The sequence below is a fragment of the Ambystoma mexicanum genome, chromosome 10, assembly GCF_040938575.1.
Source record: "Ambystoma mexicanum isolate Mex_15411 chromosome 10, UKY_AmexF1_1, whole genome shotgun sequence".
NCBI lineage: Eukaryota > Metazoa > Chordata > Amphibia > Caudata > Ambystomatidae > Ambystoma > Ambystoma mexicanum.
This window is the reverse complement of record NC_090932.1, coordinates 1,313,026,709-1,313,051,449: the sequence shown is the minus strand read 5'-3', so window position 1 is coordinate 1,313,051,449 and position 24,741 is coordinate 1,313,026,709. Positions and strand designations below refer to the sequence as shown.

Genomic DNA, 24,741 nt, shown 5'->3' with positions numbered 1-24,741 from the left:
GAGAAAGAGGAGTCATATCTATGTATGCCCCACCCAGGGAGCCTGGGAAGGGGAGTACCACTGGCCAGGTGGGTCTCTTGAAGGCATAGCACATTCACCCCATGATTTCTACTATAGTGCGCAATAAGCCGCAAGGGAATCCTTGTATATTCAATGAGAGGATTGTCAAGGCTGCCCTGGGCTTCTTATTTAGTATTGGGTTGGCCATGTCACTGATGGGAGTGTAGCCACTGAACCAGGTAGCATGTAAAGGAGCAATGCATGGTGGCTACCCGCACTGTTATATGTGGAGTAATGATGTAGTCTGTGTGAGTCACAGAAAAACAAAACCAGGGCTATGGTGGTGGAGGCCAACATTCGCGCCCTAACGCCTGCTCCCCCTTGCCCGTCCCCTCCCACGCCAGGACCCAAATACCCAATGAAAATCCCAAACAACTGTGAACAGCCCAATCCACACCGCTCCCCCCCCACCCGCTCCCACCCACACCCGTAAACCATCGCCTACTGGCATTCTACCCGCCACTCTCACCCTTCACCACTCCCCCCCCCTCATCCCATATAACCTTCAACCACAACTAAACGAAACCGCAGTGTCTGCTGAGATTGGAGCTCTGAGGGCAGCTCCAGCACTCCATATGGCAACGTCCCTGTAAACAAGGCCCTCTGTGCCCCCATTCCCCTGGCTCCCCACTAAACAAGGATTGTCAGTACTCTCACCCAGGTTCAACACACTTATGCCACAGGATATCAGTACCAGGTCAGGATGGGTTCGAGGGGGATCTCTCTGACTCCACCAGATTCCTGGCAAATTGTTCCGCTGCTTCCGGGGCCGTAAAGAAAATTGTAGACCCTTTATGTTGCACGCGCAGCTAGGCTGGATATATCATGGGATATTTAACCCCTTTACTCCGTAGGATGCTCTTAGCCGTTTGAAAGGTCTTCCTTTGGTCCTGGACCGCCAGGCTGAAATCAGGGAACAGACGTATAGTGGCGCCCTCCCACTTAAGCTCTCTCTTCTCCCTGGCTGCCCGTAATATGGTATCCCTGTCACGATAGCAGAAAATTCTTGCAATGATGGGAGCTGCGGGGCGCCCGGGGGCAGTCTGGACGCCAGAGAGTGGTACACACGTTCTACCATAAACATATTGGATAGCGGCGGGTTTTGTAGGATTTCAACCAGGAGCCGTTGGACAAACTTCTCCATATTGTCTATGTGGGTAGATTCCGGAACCCCAGTGATTCGAACATTGTTTCTCCTCTAGTGCCCTTCCAGATCCTCATTCTTAGCCGCAATTTTCTTAACCAGCTGCTGAAGAGTAGTCACCTCGTGCTGCAATGATGTGACACTGTCCTCAGCAGATCTAATCCACTGCTCTGCTTCCTCCATGCACCCGCAGAGATTTTCTATTTGCACAGTCGAGATGTTGACTTTATAGGCGAGGGCATCAATTTTGACCCCGAGCGGATCAGTGCTCCCTTATAATGCAAGCAGCGTGTGATTCAGGTCAGCTATGTCCACCTGCTCCGTCTCTGGCGCCCGCGGGGCAACGATCTGGGACTGCGCCTGATCTGCACACGCAAATTGCTCCATCTTCGCATTCTTCTTCTGGTTACCCATATAGGCTCGACAGGGGAGAGAGACCAGGCCGGTCCCGATATCTCGAGCCTAGTAATAAGTGCCACCGACTGACCCCTCACTCCGTCAAGTCAGCCTAGAGTCCCACCTCTCAACGCTGGCTCGTGGTTGCAGGGAGCTATAAACACACAGCCCCCCCCCCACACTCCAGCAGGGGTCCAGTCACGGATGTACCCTTCCGCCTGGCAGCCGCCGCTGGCACGCAAGGGGTTTAACAGCCAATGTTTAATCAGCATGTACTCCGCACCTCAGGAGGAAAGCCAGACATCAAGGCCCAGCACCTCCCCCCTGTACTATCAAATCTTACCATGTTGCAGCTATGCTGTCCAGCATTTTCTTAGGGTAGTGCCATAATTGCAGGTCCGGGGGCACCTATTAGACACCAGCGCCAAGCCCACCGGGTTCCAGGACAGCCGTATTGTGTCCCACTCCTCAGCACTGGCGCACAATGTACCCCAGTGTCCTTCACTGTCCAGTGATTTAGCCACTCAATGACACTCAGTTCCAGTTCCTAGGATAGTGCTCGGGGTGGTACCCACGACGCCGAGGGGACGCCATGAGTCGGCTGTCCCCAGCTCCAGCCAGTCAGCCCAGCGCTGCTATCCCATGCGAGGCAAGTTCTCCAGGTGGCCGATCGGAGCGGCCGACACAGGCGTCTCGGCCGCTACATATCACACGGGCTACTCCTCACCCACTCTCCTCAGCCAAGCCAGGCAGAACGGATTGTATTCATGACCTCCGGAGAAGCGGACAGCAACATAAATTCTCCGGAGGGAACCAAGTACATACACAGTCACACTCCCGGGCGCCGAGGTTCAGGGGGTTGAGGCAGGATATGTAGCGGATTTTGTAGAAGCCGTTACCGGAGCTTTTCAGGCAGTGGCCATCTTGGTCTGCTGCGCAACAGCGTCCCCCCCCCCCCTTTGGGCTCCCCAGTTAATTTATCTTTGATGTACTTGTGTGATTTTCATCCCCTTTACATTTTGTAGAAGTGAGCCAGTCACCCCCATCTTATGTGGAGTGCTGGGAGATACAATGTATCCCCTTTCTTACTTACCAGGTAACAGTCTGTTACAATTGCGAGTTTACATGAATGGCTGGTGGCAGTGGTTTTACCTTTATTACTTTTAGTCTGTATTACTCGCAGGCTGTAAATTCAGCCTCGGTAATGCACAGAAGGGCCGCCATTTTGCTAAAATGTTGTGCTCCTTTTTCTGCCATTTCTTGTGTGCTTGCTGTTTCTGAGGTCTTCCACTGCCATTCTAGGCGGGAAAGACATCAGTGGACATTTTCTCTTTGGCGGGAATCCATTGTATTCCACACCCAGGCTCTAGAGTGTCTGAGAAGAAAGGGGGCGAGGGAGGAGTCTAGAACTCACAGACACTGTTTCAGCCCACTTGTACAGATTACTGTCTTTTAACTTTTGGAGTTTTTATTGTGATCATTGTAAAATATCAGACAGCTTGAATAATTTGGCAAAGCACTAAGAAATGTAAAGGGTTTTATTACAATGACGGCACAAGTTACTTAGGCTGTTCTTCTGAGTAATGGTTCACTTGTTCAGGAAACACAGACAGGTCCGTACTTTGATTGAAGACATCAGCTGGATAAGGTTTTTGGGGAGTGGTGCTAGGCTCTTGCTCTTTCGTCACCTGCTCGATTTCCTCCCTAACCAAGGCTTCTGAATCTCGGGTTAATGCTACTGAACGGTAACCCTGATCTAATAACTGGCATTGACTAATCTTTTCACAAAATGCAAGCTATCTAACACCCATAGGAACTTCTATCATTCCCTACTCTCGCCAGATGCTTAATGTTCTAATGGGAATGTTATGGATTTGTGCCTTGCAGTTACTCTGTAAGATTCACCTTGTTTCACTCATGTCCACGGTTACCTTTGCCCTTCTACTCTACCTGCCTCTTCTTCTTGGCTCTTCGCTACCAACATTCTCAGTCCCACTGATGTTTCACTCCGCCTGCCTCCAGCCTTCACCTTCCTTTGATGTTAACTCTTCTCCTCCCACTCTATTACCATTCCTCCTCAACGTATTACTCCTACACTACTACTTGTTAGGTAAGATTTTCATAAATGTGATACATCTTCCTGACCGATGTCAACCCCAGAACCTTTTGCTTGGACTTGGTGATTATTTGTCCTTGTCCCTAGATGAATGAGAATCTTTTTCACCTAGTCTTTTACTCTTTTTATGGGTGACCTTTTTATGTCCCTCCATAGAGTGTATGGATGTATAGTTCCATATAGCTTTTGGGCTTAAGCCCAAAGGCAACTCGGCCTCCCTTTTTAGTTTCTCTTATCTCTTGGGTGAACTACTGTTCCCAAAAAGTAAAGTGGGATTCCCATCCCCTTTACATTTTATATAGAGAGCCAGTTCACCCCCACCTTATGTGGAGTGCTGGGGAGATACATTGTATCCCATTTCTAGTTACCTGGTAACATTTTTATTACAATAACAAGTTAAAACTTGAATGGTTAGTGGCAGCGAAACGACTTATGAATTTTAGTCATTACTACTCGCAGGCTGTCAAATCAGACTCGGTAATGCAGAGGGTCACCATTCTGCTAGAATGGTGGGCTCTTTTTTTTGCCATTTCTCATTTGCTTGTTGTTTTAGGTCTTCAGCTGTCCTAGGCAGGAAATAGCTTGGTTGAAGTTTTGTCTTCAGCAGGAATCCTTTGCATTCCGTGCCGAGGCTCCAGTGTGTCTGGGAAGGCAGGAATCGAGGGACTAGTCCACAAAGCTGCAGCTCTTTGTCTTTCACCTTGCCTGAAAGGAGCACAGTCTGAATGGGGGGCTGGCTGTCCGATTGGATAGCCTGACCGCCCCTTATGTAAAATGCAGGGAGAGATTGCAGAAGTTGTGCTGTAGTTCCTGATAAATATTCAGAACCTGGAAGCTGCTGACAAGTCAGCCACTGGAGCTGAAACCGAAGAGGAAGATGAAGAAACGATGGCCGTAGCGATTTCAAGCGTCTGGAGAGTTTGCTGTGCAACCGCAGCCTGCTGTTACCCTTCTTTCCAATCGACCTGGGGATTCCGAAAAAGACGGCCCGAGCCAGGTGAGATCCACTAAACTCAAGAAGACCTGAATTTTGAGCCATCCCACGTTGTGCTGTGACCTTGCGGGCGGCAATACCCTGAGACCTCGAGCCATTGTGCGGTGCATGGTCTTCTGAATCGAGCTGAAACAGTGGCATCCTCCTGGCTCTCCAGAGACACGATTTAAGTCTTTGAAGCCCCCTCACCAGAGTGCTGGACCAGATTAGAGACGAGAATCCGACCAGTGATATTCAGACTTCTCCTAGCTCCTGAAAAGGGTGCCAAAACCACAGAGCTGCATCCAGCCGCAAAGAAACTCTTGCCTGGAGCCTTCCCCGCTGATCTCTGTTGCAAAATCCCTTCCAGCGTCCTGTTGTCAGTCATCATGACAAGGAATTTATCGACCAGGTTCTTTGCCAAAGATCCTGAACTCTTCCACGCTGCAAACTCTTCTTCTGTGCTGAGGTACTGGCTGGGGTATTTACTTACCTTAAGCCTGTGTGATTTTTGTATAGCTTTGGGGTGTTTATTTTGATTGGGAGTCCTCTCATACAGTTCACCCAGGCCCACTGATGGAATCCTCCTAGGGTGTCTTCACAGAGGTCCCTGGACCCATTCAATTAACTCTAGTTTGAAGAGACTTCCTCAGGAACTCTGTCTTTCCCTGCAACTGAACCCTATCTCACTCTGCCTACAGCTGGCTCCTAGACCACTAGGGTCCCTCGTCTGCCTCTGCGAGAACTCATGCAAAAGACTGGATAAGAAAAGGATTCTGCCTTGAAAAGTATAACAAGTATTTAAAAGTTACTTACTTGTTAAAGAGTTGTTTGGCAACTGCCCCTCTGCGCGCGAGCAGTTACAAATGTTCTTACTTACCTTGAATGTGTTTTGCCATTCTGAAAGGTATATATGTAAGGCAGTGGTCGAAGTGTAAGAAAAGAAGTAGTGGAACTATGTTCCCTGCACCCACTCCCCAAAAACCCCATCATCATGTCCCCTCCCACACACAATACACCCCCCCCAACACTTTCACCGACTGTTTAAGGGAATGTTCAGTGCAAGTTTCAACTTCTTCCTACACTTTTAAAACGAAACCATTCCGGAATGGTTTCTTTTTAAAATAGAAGTATAGGAGCTGTAAAAGGTAATTTAAAAAAGTAGGAGCACAGCTCCCGCTCACGTCGACCCCTGATTCTGTAACACTCACCTGGTATCCACAGGGACGTCACTCAGCCTGTTATGACCTCTTCCTTAGGAAGCGGCGTGCCGGGATGAGAATGACACCGCCGAATATGCCCACAGAACAGAAGAAGCGATGGATGGGCAGAAGCGCGGCAAGGTAAGGCTGTTCCCAACGGTGTTCTTGTTCTTGCAGGAGCTGAGCGCAGAAGAAAGATGCAGGCCTACTGGAGACCAATCCGAACACAGTGTCACGCTGCAGGTGCAGAAAACACAACCCCAGGGACACCTAGTTCAGGACAACTCACCGGTTTCTCTTGGCGTCTCCTCCGGACCTGCTTGTTATACGTTGCCGTTAGTAGGGTATTCCCTTGCGGTGGACAGCTACAGCCAGCCTCTTGCTGCATGCACGGTCTCTCACTGGAGCTCACACGTGCTCTGGTGAAGTCCTCACACCAGAGTGCGTAGTCTGACAGAGAGCTAGTCTCTTTTAGGACAGCTGGTCTCACCACCGCTTCCTGCTGTACGTCCTCAGAATCTCCAGGGCACTACAACCTCCGACACACTCTCTGTACAGCATTATGCTATCGGCAAAGCGGCGCCGCCGACTTCTACTTTCTCTTGCTGCTTCTGAGGCTCCTGCTGCCACGGCTTTCTACAGCCCTGCACCTGACAGGACTTTAAATACGTGAAGGTCCCACTCTGGTGTGGGTCATTAGAACTGGACCGTTCACTATGCTTTAGTGACTCTGTGCCCCTCTTCCTCGTCTCAGTACTAAGAGCATTATGGGACTTGAAGTCCACAATGTTCTTAGTTTCTTTAATGTCTGTTTTAATCCACATTGTTTAGGGGTTGTATGCGACATATTTAAAGGAAGATTTTAATGGAATTATAGGTTCTCTTTTAGGTTTATTACTTGAACATTTGGGTAGATCAGTACTATTAAAGGCAGTAACCTTAACTCCTCGACTGATATATATAATCTTCATGTCTATAAAGAAAGTTTTTATACTTGGTGCCTAGGGTAAGTCTGGGAGTGGAGGTCCTACAGTGACAATATGCCACTAAATATTTAGGCATTAATGAACCTTCATTCTCAGAAGACGAAGTGACCACATTCCCTTGACAGTCTTCTCCTCCCATGTGATGCCCCCACCGGATACCACTCCCAGGGTTAGGATCAGGTAGCGTCTGCCTTCCTGTTGCCACATGGGAGGAGATTCTAGGTCGGAATTCTGGAATCTCTCTGCAGGTTCATGACATGGTGTATGCCGATCAGAATAGGAGTGACAAAAGGCGGCCACTGGGATGGAACGGAGGACAAAGGACGAGGAAATAATGGAGGAATGAAGAGACATCAACATGGACAAGCGGGAACAAAGGGAAGCGTCAATACAGGGATGGGAGAATACCTGTGTTGAGACGCAGCGTCTGCCTTGCTCAGATTCCATAATTAGAACCAGGAAGTTGTTCTACCTTAGTGTAGAGCATAGTGTGGCAACCTCGGAACAACTAGACCATTAATCCACAGAGTTTCTGTAACCTGTTGAGCTGCAGGCGGCAGTGTCGCCAAAGCGACCATGGTGCAGTTCTGACATATTACCCGTTCAAGCCATTTTCATAGTGTGTTTCTTGGCCAATACAAAATACAGTATTTTTGTACTTAGCTGTCCAAGTGTAATCTTTTAGTGATTCACTGTGTGAACTCATTGTGAACCCCTGTCCCCACTAACCTCTCATGAAACCTATCCTGCTACCTTGAGTGGTTTGGCTACAGCTCAGAGTTTCCCCTGTTCACTATAACTAGGGTGCCTTCCTAAACATCGGTCCACCAGGCCAGAGTTTAGAAATACATTCTAACACGCATTAAGCGGTAAAATGCAAGACCCTATAAAAAAAGAAAATCACCATAAAAGGTTCTGCTGCCACCAGCCCATCCTGGACACATCATGCAAGTACCAGAAAGTTAACAAAAACAACGTTAGAGGCACAAATTGTCTCTCCCGCACATCACAGAAGGCGACGTGTACAGGCAAAAACAAACAAGACATTTTACTATGGATGACAGAGTTCTGCTGCACTGACAGAGACTGACTAGTGCCCCCAAAATAGATGAATTTAGCAAGGCAAGTTAGTGGAGCAAAAGGCTTCACTTACTTCCGAAAATCAGGAAAGGCGCAAAAGAATAGCAAAATGTAGGGTGTCCCATTGATGTCTTATGGAGGCTAAGCACCAAAAAGAATAATATTTCCAAACAACTGAATTGTTTGGTTCAGTAAGTCAAATAGAAAGTATTGAAAAACAGTTTGGATACAAATTTTAAAGGTTCTAACATTGGTTCTGGTGTAGCAAATTAAAGTATGAGTTGATTATTATTTTTGTTAAAAGCAACACAAACAATGTTAATAATAGCTTGAGGTATACATAGCCATATGCTATTGGTATTTACAGAATGTGCTTACCATCTGTCCCTTGGAGTGGTGTCGGTTGGTACATAATCAAACTTCACTTTCCACCTCACAGCATTCCTGCTCGCCTCAACTGCTGTCACACGTCCAGTGAACCACTCTTTGTTCACACGCACCTCAACATTTAGGCCTTTGTCTAAAAAGATGAAGAAAAAGGTCAACCTCTCCAAGTTCAGATGCAGCGAGACCCATAGCACAATTCACCACCAATGACACTTCAAAATAGCAGAACACATTCTATTACAACATTAATGAGGCACTAGTCCTCAAACAGTGATTCGAGTGCACTGGGGAGCAAGAGATAATGCATGAATTCAATTTTCAACTCCATTTGTTACTGCTAATGGTGGAAATATGCATCAACAAATTTTTCTTTATTTATGGATATAACCTTTTAGGTTTTCTGGGCCTAAACTATCCTGAAAATCAACAGATTTTCTGTGAAGAGTTCAGTTCTGCCAACGATGTTTCTCTTATTTATACCAGCTCTTTCTTAGTAATACATGTCAGAAGTGCTTCATTACATCACAGTTCCATGTTCCATGGCCCCGTTTCGTTCCACAAAATGCCATTTATTGGGCCAACCTTTTTGTGCAGATTTGAGACTTCCGGGATCATCTTCTCCATTACTGTCACTCAACTGCAAGCAAAGAAACAAGAGACAATGGGTCACTTAATCCAAAATGCATACATCACTTGCCACACAAACACACCTACTTTAAATATATCTGCTGCCAACAAACATCCCACATTCTTCAAAATGTTTCATTAAATCTTCAAATGCACCCTTCTGCAGTGATCTGAGCAGGATTTGAAGCAGGCAGGGTGTTGTTCACATTTGAAGGGCAAAACCCTACTTTTAGAGGATAAACACAACAATTGTAATACAGTTGCCTCAAGCACAATCAGTAAAACTTCTACAAAAATTGTCTTTTAGCCATCTCAAAGGCCATTTTGAAAGCCATTCCTCCAAATCATCTCCACCCTCTATCAAGACGTCAGACAGATTTCAAAATCTTTTCCTGCGAGTGGTCAAATATAACATTCAGACCAATCACCCAAAACCTGTCATGAGATCAACTTCATCAAACTTCATGTTAAATTCATTTGTCTCAAAACTGTTCAAACAGAATCTTGACTGCTGGTAAAAAAAAAAAAAACACTGGCAACCAATTGCATCCTATATCCTCCATCATTAATTGCCAAATATAACGCCATATCCTAGATCTTCACCACTCTGGGCGTCTTGCAGATTTCAACAGTCCAATCAGTACCTTCTCTATGTTGTTTTGGTATCTGGACATTTGCAACAAAATCCACTTATGGCTGCTCTTTTCACTCATTTCATATGCACCTACTTGTCTCCATTATAAGTCAGTTCAAAAGCTTAGATCTTGGTCTACAAATGATCCCATCGCACACTCTCGAAGGGAACCTTAAATAATTTTTAAGCTTAAACTTAGCAAACGGAAAAGTGCCCATATTAAACTTTTTAACAATTTCATCCCCATTCTTCTCTCATGCTTATATTCTTTGTGCCAAACACCCAAGTACACACACAGGTTTGTACATATGCCGTTGCTTATATCCACGTTGAGACCCTTATTCTTTCTGACATACCCACTTAACATTGCAATCTTTTAATCTATAAAATACAGATCTTATTGCCTGCATTATTCCTAAGGGAATGTCTAAAACCTTCCAACTATTCAAGTTCTCTACAGTGTGTCTCGGGCCTTGACATCCTTTATAAGTGCCACATTTAACCAGGTTACTCACCGTAGTGACCTCCTTACTCCTAGTGCATGGTCCCCTTTCCTCCATACTTCTGGGACATTCCTACGTCCTGTGGGACGGGACCGGAGCACTTTGTAAAAGCATACAAAATGGTGCCATTTTTTTTAGTCCTTCCTCTCATTCTATGTGGGGTACTGCACGCAGCCGTAACCCCGCCCATTTTAGCTCCGCCCCGCGCATCGCCCGTCAGTCCTTTTCTATCGCCAGGTCAGAGATCTTTAAGCAATAACAGAGGAATCTTATTAGAGGGGACGGCGGGCGGGTGTATGGAGGAAAAGGGACTATGGACTAGGAGTAAGGTGGTCACTACGGTGAGTAACCTGGTCATACTCCTACGTCCCGTCCCCTTTCCTCCATACTTATGGGAGATTCCCAAGCACTCCTCACAGGAACTATGGGTGGATGGAAAACCCGTTATTGAAAAAGGTTCTTCAGCACAGCCTGACCAAGCTGAGCATCAGATCTGGAGCTCAGGTCTAGACAATGTTTACAAAAGGCTGGTGGGGCGGCCCCAAGTAGCCGCCTTTGCGATTGTCTCCCAGGGGACATATTTTTGAAAGGCAACTGCGGCTGCCTTGCCCCAAACCTGGTGTGCATGAATACCTCTCGGAGGCTGCAGTCCTTGGACAGTGTAAGACTCCGTAATACAGGCAGCGATCCATCTGGAGATAGTCGCCTTAGAGGTCTGTTTACCTTGTGGATTACCAAAGGTTACCAACAGTTGAGAAGAGCTCCCAAATTCGGATGTTCTGTCCAGATAGAACTTAAGAGCCCTTCTAGCATCCAAACAATGCAGAACCCTTTCCGCTTCTGAAGCAGGGTTCGGAAAAAAGACTGGCAGGGAGATTGACTGGTTCAGATGGAAATCAGAGACCACCTTCGACAGGAAAGAAGGATTTGTTCGTAGGACCACCCTATCCTTGTGGAAAACCAAGAAGGGATGCTCCACCGACAAAGCCTGGAGCTCACTCACACGCCTTGCTGAAGTAACGGCAACCAAAAAAGACTCCTTCCATGAAAGGTGCTTGAGGTCCACCGTGGCCATTGGTTCAAACGGTTTATGGCATAACGGCGTAAGGACCACATTCAGATCCCAAGCCGGGTGCGGTTTGCGAACCGGGGGTTAAAGGCGCATCAAACCCGCAAAATCTCTCTTAATCACTGGATTAGACAGAGTAAGAACATTGGTCCGTAGATAGGTAGGCGGATACCGCCGAAAGATAAGCTCTGGATGACAGAACGTGAATGCCCGACTGCGCTAGGTGGGATACGAAGGACAGCACAGTGTCAATCGTAGCCGCCGTGGGGTCCAGCTGTTTGTCTAAGCACCAATGACAGAACCTAAGCCATTTGCTTCTATACTGCAACCTTGTTGAGGGTTTCCTGGCTGCCTTAATAATGCGCATGTTATCAGCAGACAGGTTGAGATGTTCCAAGGACCTGAACTCAGGCACCATGCCGCCAAGCTGAACGATTGTGGGGAGGGGTGCCACAGCTGTTGATCCCCCCCCCCTGGTGAAGCAGATCGGGACTCACCGGTAGCCTCATCGGTGCAAACACCGACAGGTGCTGAGGTTCTGAGAACCAGAACCTGGCCGGCCACCACGGGGCTATGAGCAGAAGAGAACAGTTCTCCGTGTTCTTCAGCTTGCAAATCGTCCGATGAATCAGAGGCAGAGGCGGGAAAGCCCTATTGTTGTGCCAAGGAATCTCGAGCGCATCCCCCAGAGAGGAGGCTCCCAGCCCCTTTCTGGAGGCATCCCCAACGCAAGAAAATCCATGAGAGGATCTCTGCCTTCAGTTCCCCACTCATAGCTGACCATTGTCCGCCGACTGAGGGCGTCTGCCGTGACGTTCAGCTGGCCCGGGATGTGTACTGCTACCAGCCAGACACCATGAAGAACCGCCCACTCCCAAATCTGGATGGACAGGTCCACAAGAGGGGGAGACTTGGTGCCCCCTTGCTTGTTGACGTAATACTTTGACACCACATTGTCCGTGCGGATACGGACCACCTTGTTGGCAAGGACCGGTCTGAACGCCTTGAGCACTAGGAAAATTCACCAGAAGCTCCAGATTTATGTGAAGGAACTTATCCTGAGGTGACCAAAGGTCCGAGACCTGAACAAGATCCAACGTCGCACCCCACCTCAGAAGGGAGGAGTCCATCGTGACGTTACCAACGTCGCTGGGTCCTGAAAACCCGCACCCACCGTCAGGTTGCTGAGAGACGACTACCACTCCAGGTCCACTCTCATGGAAGCCGGACTCATTATCAACTTGGAGTCCGGATCCACAGCTTGATGCCAAGAACTCCGAAGAGCCATGTGAGTCCGCCAAATCTTGAGACGAGCGAGAGGGAGAGTCAAAACACACAAGGCCATGAGGCACAGAAGCCTCTGGAACCACCAGGCCGACATGCTCTCCGACTGCGCAAACATCTGACACGTGGCGAACAGATCCGCCATTCTGTCCCCGGTCAGGTAAACACTGCAGTCGACCGTGTTCCAGCGAAAACCCAGGAAAATCAGTCATGGAAGATTTTCGCCAGTTCACCAACAGCCCAAGATGGAACAGGAGCTGGAGGAGAGGCTGAAGATTGCACGCGGCTTTCAACGGGCAAGGGCTACGTAAGAGCCAATCGTCCAAATAAGGATACACATGGATACCCTGCAGATGAAGATAGGCCGCAATCACCGACATCATCTTCGTAAAGACACGCGGCGCCTAGCTGAGGCCAAAAGGAAGAAAGGCTGAACTTGAAGTGCTCCTCTCCCACAGAGAAACAGATATCTCCTGTGTGGATTCTAGATCAGTATAAGCACGTACGCATCCTGAAGGTCCAGCATGCTGAGCCAATCGCCCATCTGCAAAGAGGCCCTTATTTGGCCAGGCGTGATCATCTTGAATTTCCCTTGGGGTAGGAAAAGATTGAACTGGGAAAGGTCTAGCATGGTGCGCAGGCCAGCCTGGTTGGGTTTGGGCACCGTAAACAGCCGGGAGTAGAAGCTCTCCCCTAGGGGAATGGGTTCCACAGCTCTGAGGTCCAGCAACTTCTGAACCTCGACTTTGAGGGAGGACGACCCAGACTACTGGAAAGGAGGGTTGAAGGGTGGGTTAGGGGGTAAGGTTAAGCGGAAGCCCGCCCGAGCAACTGACAAGACCCACCGGTCCTCAGTGATGGTCTGCCACGCCTCCTGTTAGGGAGAATTCTCTGTTGAGGCTAATTTCCCAAACCTAGCGAGTCCCCCAGCAGCTTTGCTGGAATTTTTTTTTCTCTCCTGCTAAGAGTTAGACTCTTTTTCTCCCACTCTTAGACATGATTTGAGGTGTTCTTTTGACTTTGAATGTGTTTTATGGGCTAAGGGGTCCTTTACCCCATAGGGCTTCATGTGTTTTTGGTATGCGGGTTACACAGCACCCTCCGTGCAGTAACCCAGGGGCGTCATGGTGACCCCCAAACATAGACTCCATACCCTGGGACTGACTACTGTCTCCCAGGGCATGTAAAGTCACCATTGGCTTTACTAGTCCCAAATTATGAACAGAAACCAGTACAAACCATCATATTGTGGACGTACTGGTCGGGGCAATTCGATTGCCCCGTGGTCTGTTCGAGGGGGCATGTCTCGTCCCCCCTGATCAAGTTTTGGCTCGTGGCAGTGGATACTACTTTTTATATTCGACCGTGAATATTTTCCTATGGGATTTTCCCATTGTTCTAGGCTACCACTTTTTAATATAGCCTCGAACATACCGCCGGTTTAACCACTTTTTAATATAGCCTTGAACATACCGCCGGTTTAGTAAATTAATATAAAATCACCGGTTGGTAATTTTTGCCGAAACTCTGTTCCAAAATGGCGTTTGTGTTCGCTTCTGTGACTCCAACCCAAGTCGGGCCCCTTGTTCCACTTTTTGGCGGGCTTCTCCTGTCTGGGTACCACAGGGGGGGAGGGAGGGGGTTTAGGCACCCTGGACTGAGTTGCCTTGGCAACTCAAGTCGCACTCTTGTGTGATTGGCCCAAGTGGTGAGCCGCCCGGCTCACCACTTAAGTTTGATTGACAGCTAGGCTGAATGAATGGGGGTTTGCTGCATAAAAGCAGGGCTTTGGGGACTGGAACTTCAGAAGTCGCCACAGGACCTAAAGAATCCGAAGAGGGAGAAGCTGAGCCGACCTGCAACGACGACACCACCGGTGGAGCCCTGCTGAACCGTCTCACCACTTCTCCCGATGACAGAGGAGATCTCCAGCCCGGAGAGTCTTCTTCCTTTGACTGGTGGGGATAACCAGTTTGCCCGTCCTTTCGCCTTCCCGGATCATCTCGTGGCCGCCTTGCCTGTGCCAAGCACCCCGGCAACCAGGATACCACGGTTTTTCCACTACAGCAAATAAAAGGGTCTTACCTTTGAACCGGAGAACTCCGCGGCTGGTTTCTTCCCTGGCAGTGCAACGACCTTCAGCTTTCCTCCACGTCGAGACCATCTTTTCCTCTGGACGACACCGTGACTTGCACCTGCTGCCAGGAAAAACTGCCCCCGCTGGAGGATCCTCTCCACTTTGAAGGTACTGTGTTCGCCTGGCCTCCCTCACAACGGTTTGTGTGGGGTGACTATTAAAGTCTCCACTTACCACTTAGGTTGGCCCTAGGCTGGCTAACTGAACTTTTCTGAACTGACTTAATTCTTTTCTGAACTCCCTGCAAGACTTTAAGACTTTTAAACTGTGATCTTGGGCGCATTGGTGCTCTGTTCTCTCTAAGAGGCAGCCTGGCCTCTGAACTTTTTGCTCACAAGTAGACTTGACTTTCCTGCCTTGCTGGGTGCTTCTAAAGTATTGTGTTGTGTGCTGTTCCTAATTTCTGCCTTTTCCCTCCCTTTTTCTTAACTTATTGGAGTGCCATCTGTAGTTAAGCGCTCACCTCTGTCTGGAAATAAGTGGTGTTAACTAAGACTTGTCTAATAAGGAATAAGGGATGTACATTTAGTAATAGTGACTGTGTATTGAATTTACTTACCTCTTTTTGTGCTAGTGTAATTTACAAGTGTGTCTTTAAATAAATAATGAAATACTTTTACAGCAAAGCTCTAGTCAGTGTTTGCTTGTGCTGTGTCTCTGTACCTATTGTGTATACTCTGCATACTGCCTAACTCATCTTGAGAGAAGTCCGACTGCTCAGCCACAGCTACCAGGTAAATCTGGGTGGTACAGACTGCTACCAATTGAGTTTACTGCCAACCACCTGTAGTCCTGAATCTTTTGCAATGGTCCCTAAGGGAACTGCACCGGTTTCTGCCTAACACCTCCCAATGAGACGCAATGTGCCCTCCCACCGGGGTCTCGGGCGAGCGCGGAGAACCCTCATTTGGCAGGTGTTTCGGTGGTGTTACCACCTGAACCTGAGGAGGAGGCTGAGGAGCGGGAGAAAAACCAAGTCCGTTGCTGCCTCCGATGGGAATTTCACGAATGGGGTATCCACTCTGCGGCATTTCGATTTAGAAACCCCTGGAAATCAGAGGAGGGCCGGCTTTGCGACAACGGTCTCTGGGTCCTAAAAGAGTTTTAACCAGTACGGACAAGGACTTGGCTGTCTGGGTGCTGCTCTTCGTTTTGGTCAGCTCCACATCCGTTGAGGAATGAAAAAGCTCCTTACCAGCAAACGGCAGGTCCAACACTTTGTCCTGCACCTCCTTTGAGAACTTGGTGGCGTGCAACCAAGCCTGCCGAGAGGTATCCACTCCAAGCATAAGGTCTTGAGCCGAAGTGTCCACGTGATGAGCCGCGGCCTCCAGATGATCCTGGGCCAAGACCCTGGCATCCGACAATCCCGCCTTAAAGTCATCCAGCTTTTCGACCGGAATTAACTCCTCGAACTCCGACAGACCTTTCCACATCTTCATATTCGCCCCCGCTAACACCAGTTCTGCCTTGGCCTGCCGCAGCTGCATGGCCGAGTTAGCAAAAATCTTCCTCCCAAGGCAGTCGAGGAGCTTGTCCTCTTTCCCCAGGATCCGAGTAGCCGTTGTAGAAGAGGATGCTGCAGGCCTGGACTGTAAAGTGGCCGCAGCCACCACCGTGGAGGAGGGGGGCGGACAAGATGCTAGGGCGACCTCTTCCAAAGAACGCAGCCTGTAGCGTGCGTCAATTTTTTTATTGATGAAAAGTCCAGAGTGTGGCTTCTCCCAGACTCTACGGACCTCGGCCAAAACGTCCTTCTGCAAGAACAGGCCGGTATGCTGCGGAGCGGGTGCCTCAGGCACTGGAACATCCAATAGACATGTCCAGCACCCGGTCGTGAAAGGCTCTAATAGAGCGGGGCTGGTCTTCGCTGTCCTGATCTCCCTGCGCATCATCCGACAGGTCAGGGTCCTGCTGAACCACATCGGGCACTGCCTTGTCCACCGGGGACAACGGAGGCAAGGGCGGAAGGGTAGGGGGAGGTACTGTAGGCAAATGCGCCGCCGGCGGAACCACCGGAGGCACAGGTGGAGCCGAAGGCGCAGGTGGGCATATCTCCCTGAAAAGACCCTTGAAATACTCTCTCATGGGGTCAGTACGCATGAGTACCTGAAATTTGCCGAAAATAGCGTCCTCTGGAGAAAACTTTGGAGCTGCCGGAGAAGGCCTCTCATGAGGTTTCTACGTTATATCGCCGAATGGTTTTACAAAAAAACTCTTATTTATGGGGGGGCTTTGCGCCCCCAAACGGCCCCTTACTTAAATAATCATACCCCAAACTGCACCAAACACCCCCCACATAAAAAAAGTTTTAAAAAAAAAGTTTTTGGCGATGAAGTCCCACAATGTAAAATCATTCGACGAAATGCATGTATACCCTCATGAGAGGGATAATTCCAGGACGCAGAGGGGAGGGTTGCCAAGCAAGCCCAGCCCAAGAGGTGTCCACATATATCAAGGGTGCTGAACCCACAGGCAGAGAGATGTTGTGCGGAAGGGGCATCCGAGCGTTCCAGTCGTCAACTGGATGAAACGGATGCGCACAAGGAACCTTATGTTCACCCACAGAACCAATCTCTACACCTGAGGCCGATGGCGTAGCTGTAGGGGAAGCACCCAAAATGGCCGACGTGGTCGTGGCGGGAACAGCTGCCATTTTTCCGTTACCTGAGGGGAATTGCGGCACGTGTGGAAGTGAGGCAGGAGTCCCCACCGGTGGATCAGTGGGTCTTCATTTTAGCCTTTACACAAAGAACCTCGGCCAAGCCGGTACTATGCGGCCTGGGATGTTTCTGCGACATACCAATAGCCAAACTAGCCTTCACAGGAAGGACCTTGGCACTGCCGGTAAAGGAGGAACCTCGGTTTGAAAACAAACTCATTGCCCCCTCAACGGTTCTGGCGTCGCCACAAGAGCGGGAACAGTGAGAAACACCTTTCACCGATAAGGCCTTCTAAGGCCTCTCAGAACTGTTGGTTGACTTAGCCTCTGTACGAGAGACCTCGGACCCAAGTCCGGTAGAAGCCTTTTCACAGCGGGCCTCAAACATACGTTCGGTATTACCAAGCCCAGCCGAGGCCTCGGGGCGCACCCCGGTACTTTTGAGGGAAGCCGACAAGGAGGCCTAGGAGTGTACTCCGGTGCCCACAGACCCCTTACGGAGACCCTCAGAGAAAACTCTGGTACACTTTTTAGGCCCAGAAGGCACCTCAGGGCAAGCCCCGGTGACAGAGCGGTCGACGCTCCTCCCGGACCGGGAAGACCCTGGGAAGGAGTGGCCGGGGTGTTCTAAAAAGTAAAGTACTTATCGGGAGTTTCCTCTTTTCGTCGATGAAGGATTCAAAATGCGAAGGAGGAGTGCGCTGAAACACCTCCTCCCACTGCTCTAACCGACGTTGAAATGCCCGGACAGAAAGGGAATCGCAATAGAAACAGGAGTCCCCATGGTGATCGGGACCCAAGCACTCTAAACAAAGAGGCTGGGGATCCGCCCTCGCGAAGCGCCGCTGACACGAGGAACAATTTGGAAAGTCTAGCTTAAACGACAGACTACTAAGCGATCGCTAGCGAGAGCCAGAGAGGAGGAAAAAGGAAGCAATTCTTCCGCAGATGCATCCAGTCCCGAATGAGCAAAGAAAAGGACTGATGGGCGATGCAGAGCTAAGATGGGTGGGGTTACGGCCGCGTGCAGTACCCCGCGTAGAAAGAGAGGAAGGACTAAACATTTTTGATGCTTTTACAAAGTGCTCCGGTCCCGTCCCACAGGACGGAGGAATGTCCCATAAGTATGGAGGAAAGGTACTTTAATTTCCACCAAACTTCCATCCATGACCAATGTTCTGCAAAAGCTTCCCTCAAAAGAACAAGTTACTCTCTTACCTGGTAACGTTCTTTCGATGGGATGGTCCGACGACGTATTCCATATCTATGACAGGTAATGTCCACAGCTGTGCTGCTTTGGAAAATTTCCAGCGTCTGCGTCCTGCGTTGATGCGCCGTCCCCGAGGACCTCCTCCGACGGCCGACATCACCCGATGTGATAAGTAGGACGCACGACGCCCGTAGACTCAGTTGTAGTTTTTTCCCCCAGAACATGGAACACCAGTTTTCTGCCAGTCAGACACACAAGGCCTTGCGGATAGCAAGCTGCAATCGCATAAGAAATTCTGCAGCGGGGAAGGTAGGGAGGGAGCGAGCGATATGGAATACTTCGTCGGACCATCCCATCGAAAGAACGTTACCAGGTAAGAGAGTAACTTGTTCTTCGAGGGGATTGGGTCCTCCGACGTATTCCAGATCTATGACAGACTCCCAAAGCAGTACCAAGCAAGGAGGTGGGAAAAGAATTTAGAACACAAATTTAGCATGCCCAATCAAATTGCGGAATAAAGGACTGCCTTGCCAAAGGCCAGATCCTGCCCTCGGATGGAATCGAGGGAGTAGTGACGTACAAAAGTATGTACCGAAGCCCAGGTGGCTGCATCACAGATGTGACGAATAAGAACACCCCTCTGCAGGGCAGTAGACGCAGCCACTCCCCTGGTAGAATGGGCCCGCAAGCCAGGCGGAGGGTCCTTGCCCGCCACGCGGTAACACTCGGAGATAGCTAAAATAATCCAACGAGACAAAGTCTGTTTCGTCACAGCTTGTCCCAAACGCTTTCCAGCGTAACCAATGAAAAGTTGATCGTCCACTCTGACCTGGGACATGCGCGAAATATAAAAGCTCAACGTTCTCCTAGGATCAAGCCCATGGAGCCTCTCCTCTTCCTTACCAGGATGTGGAGGATAGAACGCCGGAAGAACAACCTTCTGGCGCAAATGAAATTCCGAAACCACCTTCGGAAGAAAGGAAGGACGAACTCCAAGGACAACCCTGTCCTTATGAAACACAGTGAAGGGTGGCTTAACTGAAAGTGCCTGTAACTCACTCTGTGAGCGGAAGTAACCGCAACCAAACACACAGTTTTAAGAGTTAACAGTCTCAAAGGGCAAGAATGCAAAGGCTCAAACGGAGCACCCATAAGAAACTTAAGAACAAGGTTCAAATCCCAACCGGGCACCAGAAAAGGTGACGGAGGCAACACATTAATGAACCCTTTCAAAAACTGAGAAATTAAAGGAATCTTAAAATAGGAACATTCTTCAGATGAGCGCATAAATATGGGCAGCGCCGCCAGGTAACCTTTAATGGTACCCACTTGCAAGCCCCTGTTGGCCAAAGAAAGCAAAAAAGACAGTCATGGGAATGTCACATTCAAAAGGATCCACATTCTGAACTCTGCACCAGTCGCAGAATTTACGGCAACGGTACAGAGACTTTGTTGCCGGCCGAGAGCAACACCTCCATCACGTCTTCAGGGAGGTCCCAATCCTTATACCTCAACCTTTCAGAAGCCAAGCGTGAAGGGTGAGGGATCTGACCTCTGGATAGAGAACCTGACCCCCCTCCCGTGAGAGCAGATCGTCTCGGTAGGGAAGACGACGTTGAGGGGCAGATGGACAAGTCGAGAAGGTTCGGGTACCACGTCCTCCGGGCCCATGCCGGAGCAATGAGGATCATCCGGGAACCGAACCTCCGTAACCTCCGCAGTACTTGCGGGATGACAGGGACTGGAGGAAACGGGTACAGCAGCGGGAATGACCACTCCACCACAAACGCGTCTCCCAAGGCTCCTTTTGGAGGAAATTCCCGCGAGCAGAACCTCTCGCACTTCCGGTTGACACTGGAGCCGAAGAGATCCACTTGAGGGGTCCCCCCAAAGGGCGAAGATCTCCAGGAGAATCTCCTGAGCCAGCTCCCACTCGTGAGAGATCGTGCTCTGCCTGCTCAGAGCGTCCGCCGTCTCGTTGTCATCTCCGGCCAGATGAACAGCCGAGATCGAAACTTCCTGCTGGATGGCCCAGAACTCGAGCTGGATCGCCTCCCTGCACAGAGGAAGTGACCCTGCCCCCCCCCCCTTTTTGTTGAGTTAGTGCATGGCCACCGTGTTGTCCGTTAGAACCAGGACACTCTTTCCTCGCACAGTCAGCAGAAAAGCCTTCAGGGCAAGCCTGACGGCCCTCCGTTCCAACAGATTGATATGAAGTCTGGACTCCGACGGAGACTAACGACCGCTGACTGTCAACTCGTTGGCATGAGCTCCCCATCCCATGAGGGATGCATCCGTCACGATCGTCACCTCCGGCCAGGGCAGCCAAAATGGGGCCCCCTTCATCAGATTGCCTTCGACAGCCCACCATAGAAGGTCCTGGGCGACCGAGGGCGGCAACTGAACAGGGTCCAACATCCTGCCGGAGGACTGAGTCCACTGGAGCTTGAGTGCCCACTGCAAAGATCTCATCCGCAGACAAGCCTCTGGCACCAGAAGAATGCAGGATGCCATGAGGCCGAGCAGTCTCAAGAACTCGGACGCTGGGAGAGTCTGGGCAAGTTGAAACTTGTGCACCATCTGCTGAATGTGAAGAGCCCTCACCTGGGGAGGAAAACACTGCCCCAGGGATGTGTCGAGCACTGCTCCGATGTACTGGAGCCGCTGTGTTGGCGTCAAATGGGACTTCTTTAAATTGAGGGAGAAGCCCAGCTTGTGAAGGGAGTGGCAGGTGACGGACAGATGATCCAGGACTTGCTCGGGAGAGCTCCCCCTGATCAACCAATCGTCCAGGTAGGGGTAGACGTGAATCCCCCTTTCCTGAGATGCGCTGCCACCACCACCATGTGCTTGGTGAAAACCCTCGGGGCGGAGGTCAATCCGAACGGCAGGACCCGTAACTGAAAGTGCGAGTCGCCAACCGCAAACCTCAGGTACTTCTTGTGCTTGGGATGGATCGGCACATGGAAGTAAGAGTCCTTGAGGTCGAGAGACACCAACCAGTCCTGAAGTTGAAGGGCCTGGAGGACTTGAGAGAGAGTAACCATCTTGAACTGATCCTTCCGGAGGAGTTTGTTCAAACCGCGCAAGTCCAGGATGGGTCTCACTCCCCCGACTTTCTTCGAAATCAAAAAATAAGGGGAATACCATCCCTTGTTCCTCTCCGCTACAGGCACCTGTTCTATGGTGCCTTTCTCCAGCAGGGCTTGAATTTCCTGCGCAAGGAGCGGATCCGGACTCTTCAAAGAGGTTCCCAGGTGGATTGTCCTGAGGCCTCTGCCGAAAAGGAAGACAGTAGCCGTGGGTTATGATCTCCAGAACCCACACATCTGAAGTAATGGCACGCCACTCTACAAGATGCTGCGCCAGCCTTCCCCCCCCAACCGGCGAACCATGGGACCTGGCCTCATGACTGAGTGGTAGCGGCTGCAGCGTTGCCTGAGGGCAAAGAGGCAACTGCCCGAGCGGCCTTGGCACCTCGAGCACCCCGTTTTCCACCTCTGGCACTCTTACGGTGGCCTCTTTGACTGACAGCTCCTCTCGCTTTACTGAAAGACGAGTAATGGCGAAAGGAACCTCCCCTCCATTGTTGTCCCCTAGGACGAAAAGGCGGAGGTTGTCGAACTGCAGCGCCCAATGACTTTGCTGCAGCTTTGGAGGTCTGCAACCTCTCAAGGCTCTCGTCAGCCTTGCTGCCAAAAAGATGTTCACCGTCAAAAGGCATGTTGAGGAGCCGGAACTGCACATCAGGAGCGACCCAGACTTCCGCAACCACGCAAACCTGCGTATTACGGTGCTCGCCGCCATGGACCGGCTGACACAATCTGCCATGTCCAAACTCGACTGAACGGCCTCACACATGGCATCCTGAACCATAGCAAGGAAACCATCCCGTTCGTCCCCTTTGGGAATATGTTCAGCCGCTAATGCAACACAGTTCCACAGAGTGTGTGTGAAACAAGACAAGGCACATACGGAGTTGGCCGCCTGAAGCGCCATACACCCTGAAGAAAACACATTCTTCGCCCAGCCGTCAAACGTTTGGCGTCCCTATCCAGAGGGATGGTAGGATACGATGCCTGCTTTGCCGGGGACGTAACCGCCTGCACCACCAAACACTCCGGAGTGGGGTGCCTGAACAAGTAGCAGGGGTCGCTACTGGCTGGACGGTATTTTCGTGACCTGCCCACTGCCAGGAGACTCTCCGGAGCAGTCCAAGCCGCCGTCACCCTTCTCTGCAGAGCCATATGAAACGGCAGTACCGGGTCAGTGGGGGGACCAAGATCAAGGATGTCCGTGAGATCATCCTGAACAAACTGCCCTGGGGGAGCCGACCATCCCAAGTACTCAGTGACCCGAGACATGAGGCGCCGGTACGAAGAATCGGCATGAGTGCCAGGCTCCGGCCTACAAAACTCCACCTCCGGAGAGGTGTCCAGTCCACTGGCATCATGCAGTGACTGCCTCAGGTCATCAAACTGGCTATGGCCCGAGAGAAGCTCATCTGGCACCGTAACCGGAACCAAGCCTTCATCAGAGCCTTCATCACCCTCTGAAATGTACTCCAGGCGGTGAGAGGAAGACACCTGGGGACCAAAGCTATGCCTGACCTTAGCCAGAGCCTTTCTAGGGGCTAACCCTGTACCACAGGGCCCCTCCGACACCACCGCCTTGAAAGGCGTCGAGGATGTGCCACAGGCATCGACGTCTTCTTCAAAGACGGCACAGGATCACACGGTCTCGAGCGCGTCGAGGACCGGGATCTGGAACGGGCATGGCGAGAACGGCTACCCTTGTCCGAGCGGGACATCTCCCGCGAGCCGTGCCGACCACTCGAGCCCGAAGGCGTCTGGGCGGTGTCTCTCGACCAGTGCCGACCGACCCCACTCAGAGGCGCGGACGGACCGGTGCCCTGCGATTCGAGAATCGCCTACATTTTCTTCCCGAAGGAAGCCCATTCCTCCGGTGTCGCTTGCATGGTGGGATAAGCGGAAGAGGACGGGGAAGGCGACCGATGCTGGCGCTTCTGGGAATGCCTCAAAGAGGCAGAGGAGTGGCGAGACCGACTCCTGGAAGGAGACCGACTGGACTTCTGACGATGACGCGGAGAGTCGCCTCTCCATTCATCCGTCAAAAGCCCCGTAGACCTCGACTTCCGGGGCTTAGACACCCGACCTACCGACAACTTCTTCTTGCGCTCCCGCAAGGCCTTGGTCATGAGCGACTGGCAGTCGACACAGTCGTCCGTATCGTGGGCCTCCCCGAGGCACCAGAGGCAGGCATCGTGCGAGTCTGTGACCGACAACTTGGACCCACAGTCCCCGCATTTCTTGAAGCCCGGACGTGGGGTGGAAGACGAGGTAGATATCGTCACGAACAGGCTTTTTTCACAAAACCCGAACAGGTTCAAAGAACCGAGAACACAACAAACTCCAAAGAGTCGAGGCGTACCGAGATTCACAAAGCGAACACTTTCGCAGAAAAAACGGAACTCAGGCTACAGGCGTCGTGCATCCTACTTATCAAATCGGGTGACGTCGGCCGTCAGAGGAGGTCCTCGGAGACGGCGCATCAAAGTCATCGAGGCAGGACGCAGACGCAGAACATTTTCCGAAGCAGCACAGCTGTGGACATTACCTGTCAGATATGGAATACCTCGGAGGACCCAATCCCCTCGAAATGCATAACTCTTCAGGGGTAGTCCACTCAAATCGCCATTGAAAAGACGTATGTTCTCCAAGTCTCGTTCTAGTAATATTGCCGGCCTTTCCCAGTTGTAAATAGCCCAAGAAACCAACTAGAATCCCTACCCAACAGGGCTTTCCCAAATCTGCCCCAAAGGTGTTTTCCTTAATCGGATGGCAAGCGTCTTCCTATCCCCAACATTCAGTGAGAAAAAGTATCAACTACTTACCTCAACCACAACCTCGTTGGACTCTCCCTTTTCTTGTTTCACGTCCACGTCCACTAACTTGACACGCTTGGCTTTCTCCTGAGGGCCTGGTATTGCCTGGAACTCTATCACCTCCTCATTTCTTTCGATCAAGTTAGAATTCCTCTTCTTTGCAATGGGTACCTTAAGGGAGAAGGGGAGAATGGGGGTTATTAATTGTGCTTGAAGCACAAGCTCTGGAAGTAATGCTTTCCAGACTATTGTAACCTAAAAGAGAAAGTTTGCAAGTGACTGAGGAACAACACAAACTGCGGCAGAACTAGGCAGTAAATACAAATAACCTTCATGTTGATTCAATTACTGCAGGTCTGTAGCTCT

The 24,741-nt window shown here is 50.4% G+C and overlaps 1 protein-coding gene across 2 annotated transcripts in view; it reads right to left on the bottom strand.

The window, feature by feature from the left end:
* MORC2 (MORC family CW-type zinc finger 2) overlaps nt 1-24,741 on the bottom strand; it is a 959,542-nt gene that overhangs the window by 209,875 nt on the left and 724,926 nt on the right. For both annotated transcript variants that reach the window (XM_069619348.1, XM_069619349.1), the window contains exons 21-23: nt 24,385-24,546; nt 8,927-8,981; nt 8,336-8,477 (exon numbers count right to left, since the gene is read on the bottom strand). In XM_069619348.1, coding sequence (XP_069475449.1) covers nt 8,336-8,477; nt 8,927-8,981; nt 24,385-24,546 — 359 coding nt within the window. The remainder of the gene's footprint in view (nt 1-8,335; nt 8,478-8,926; nt 8,982-24,384; nt 24,547-24,741) is intronic.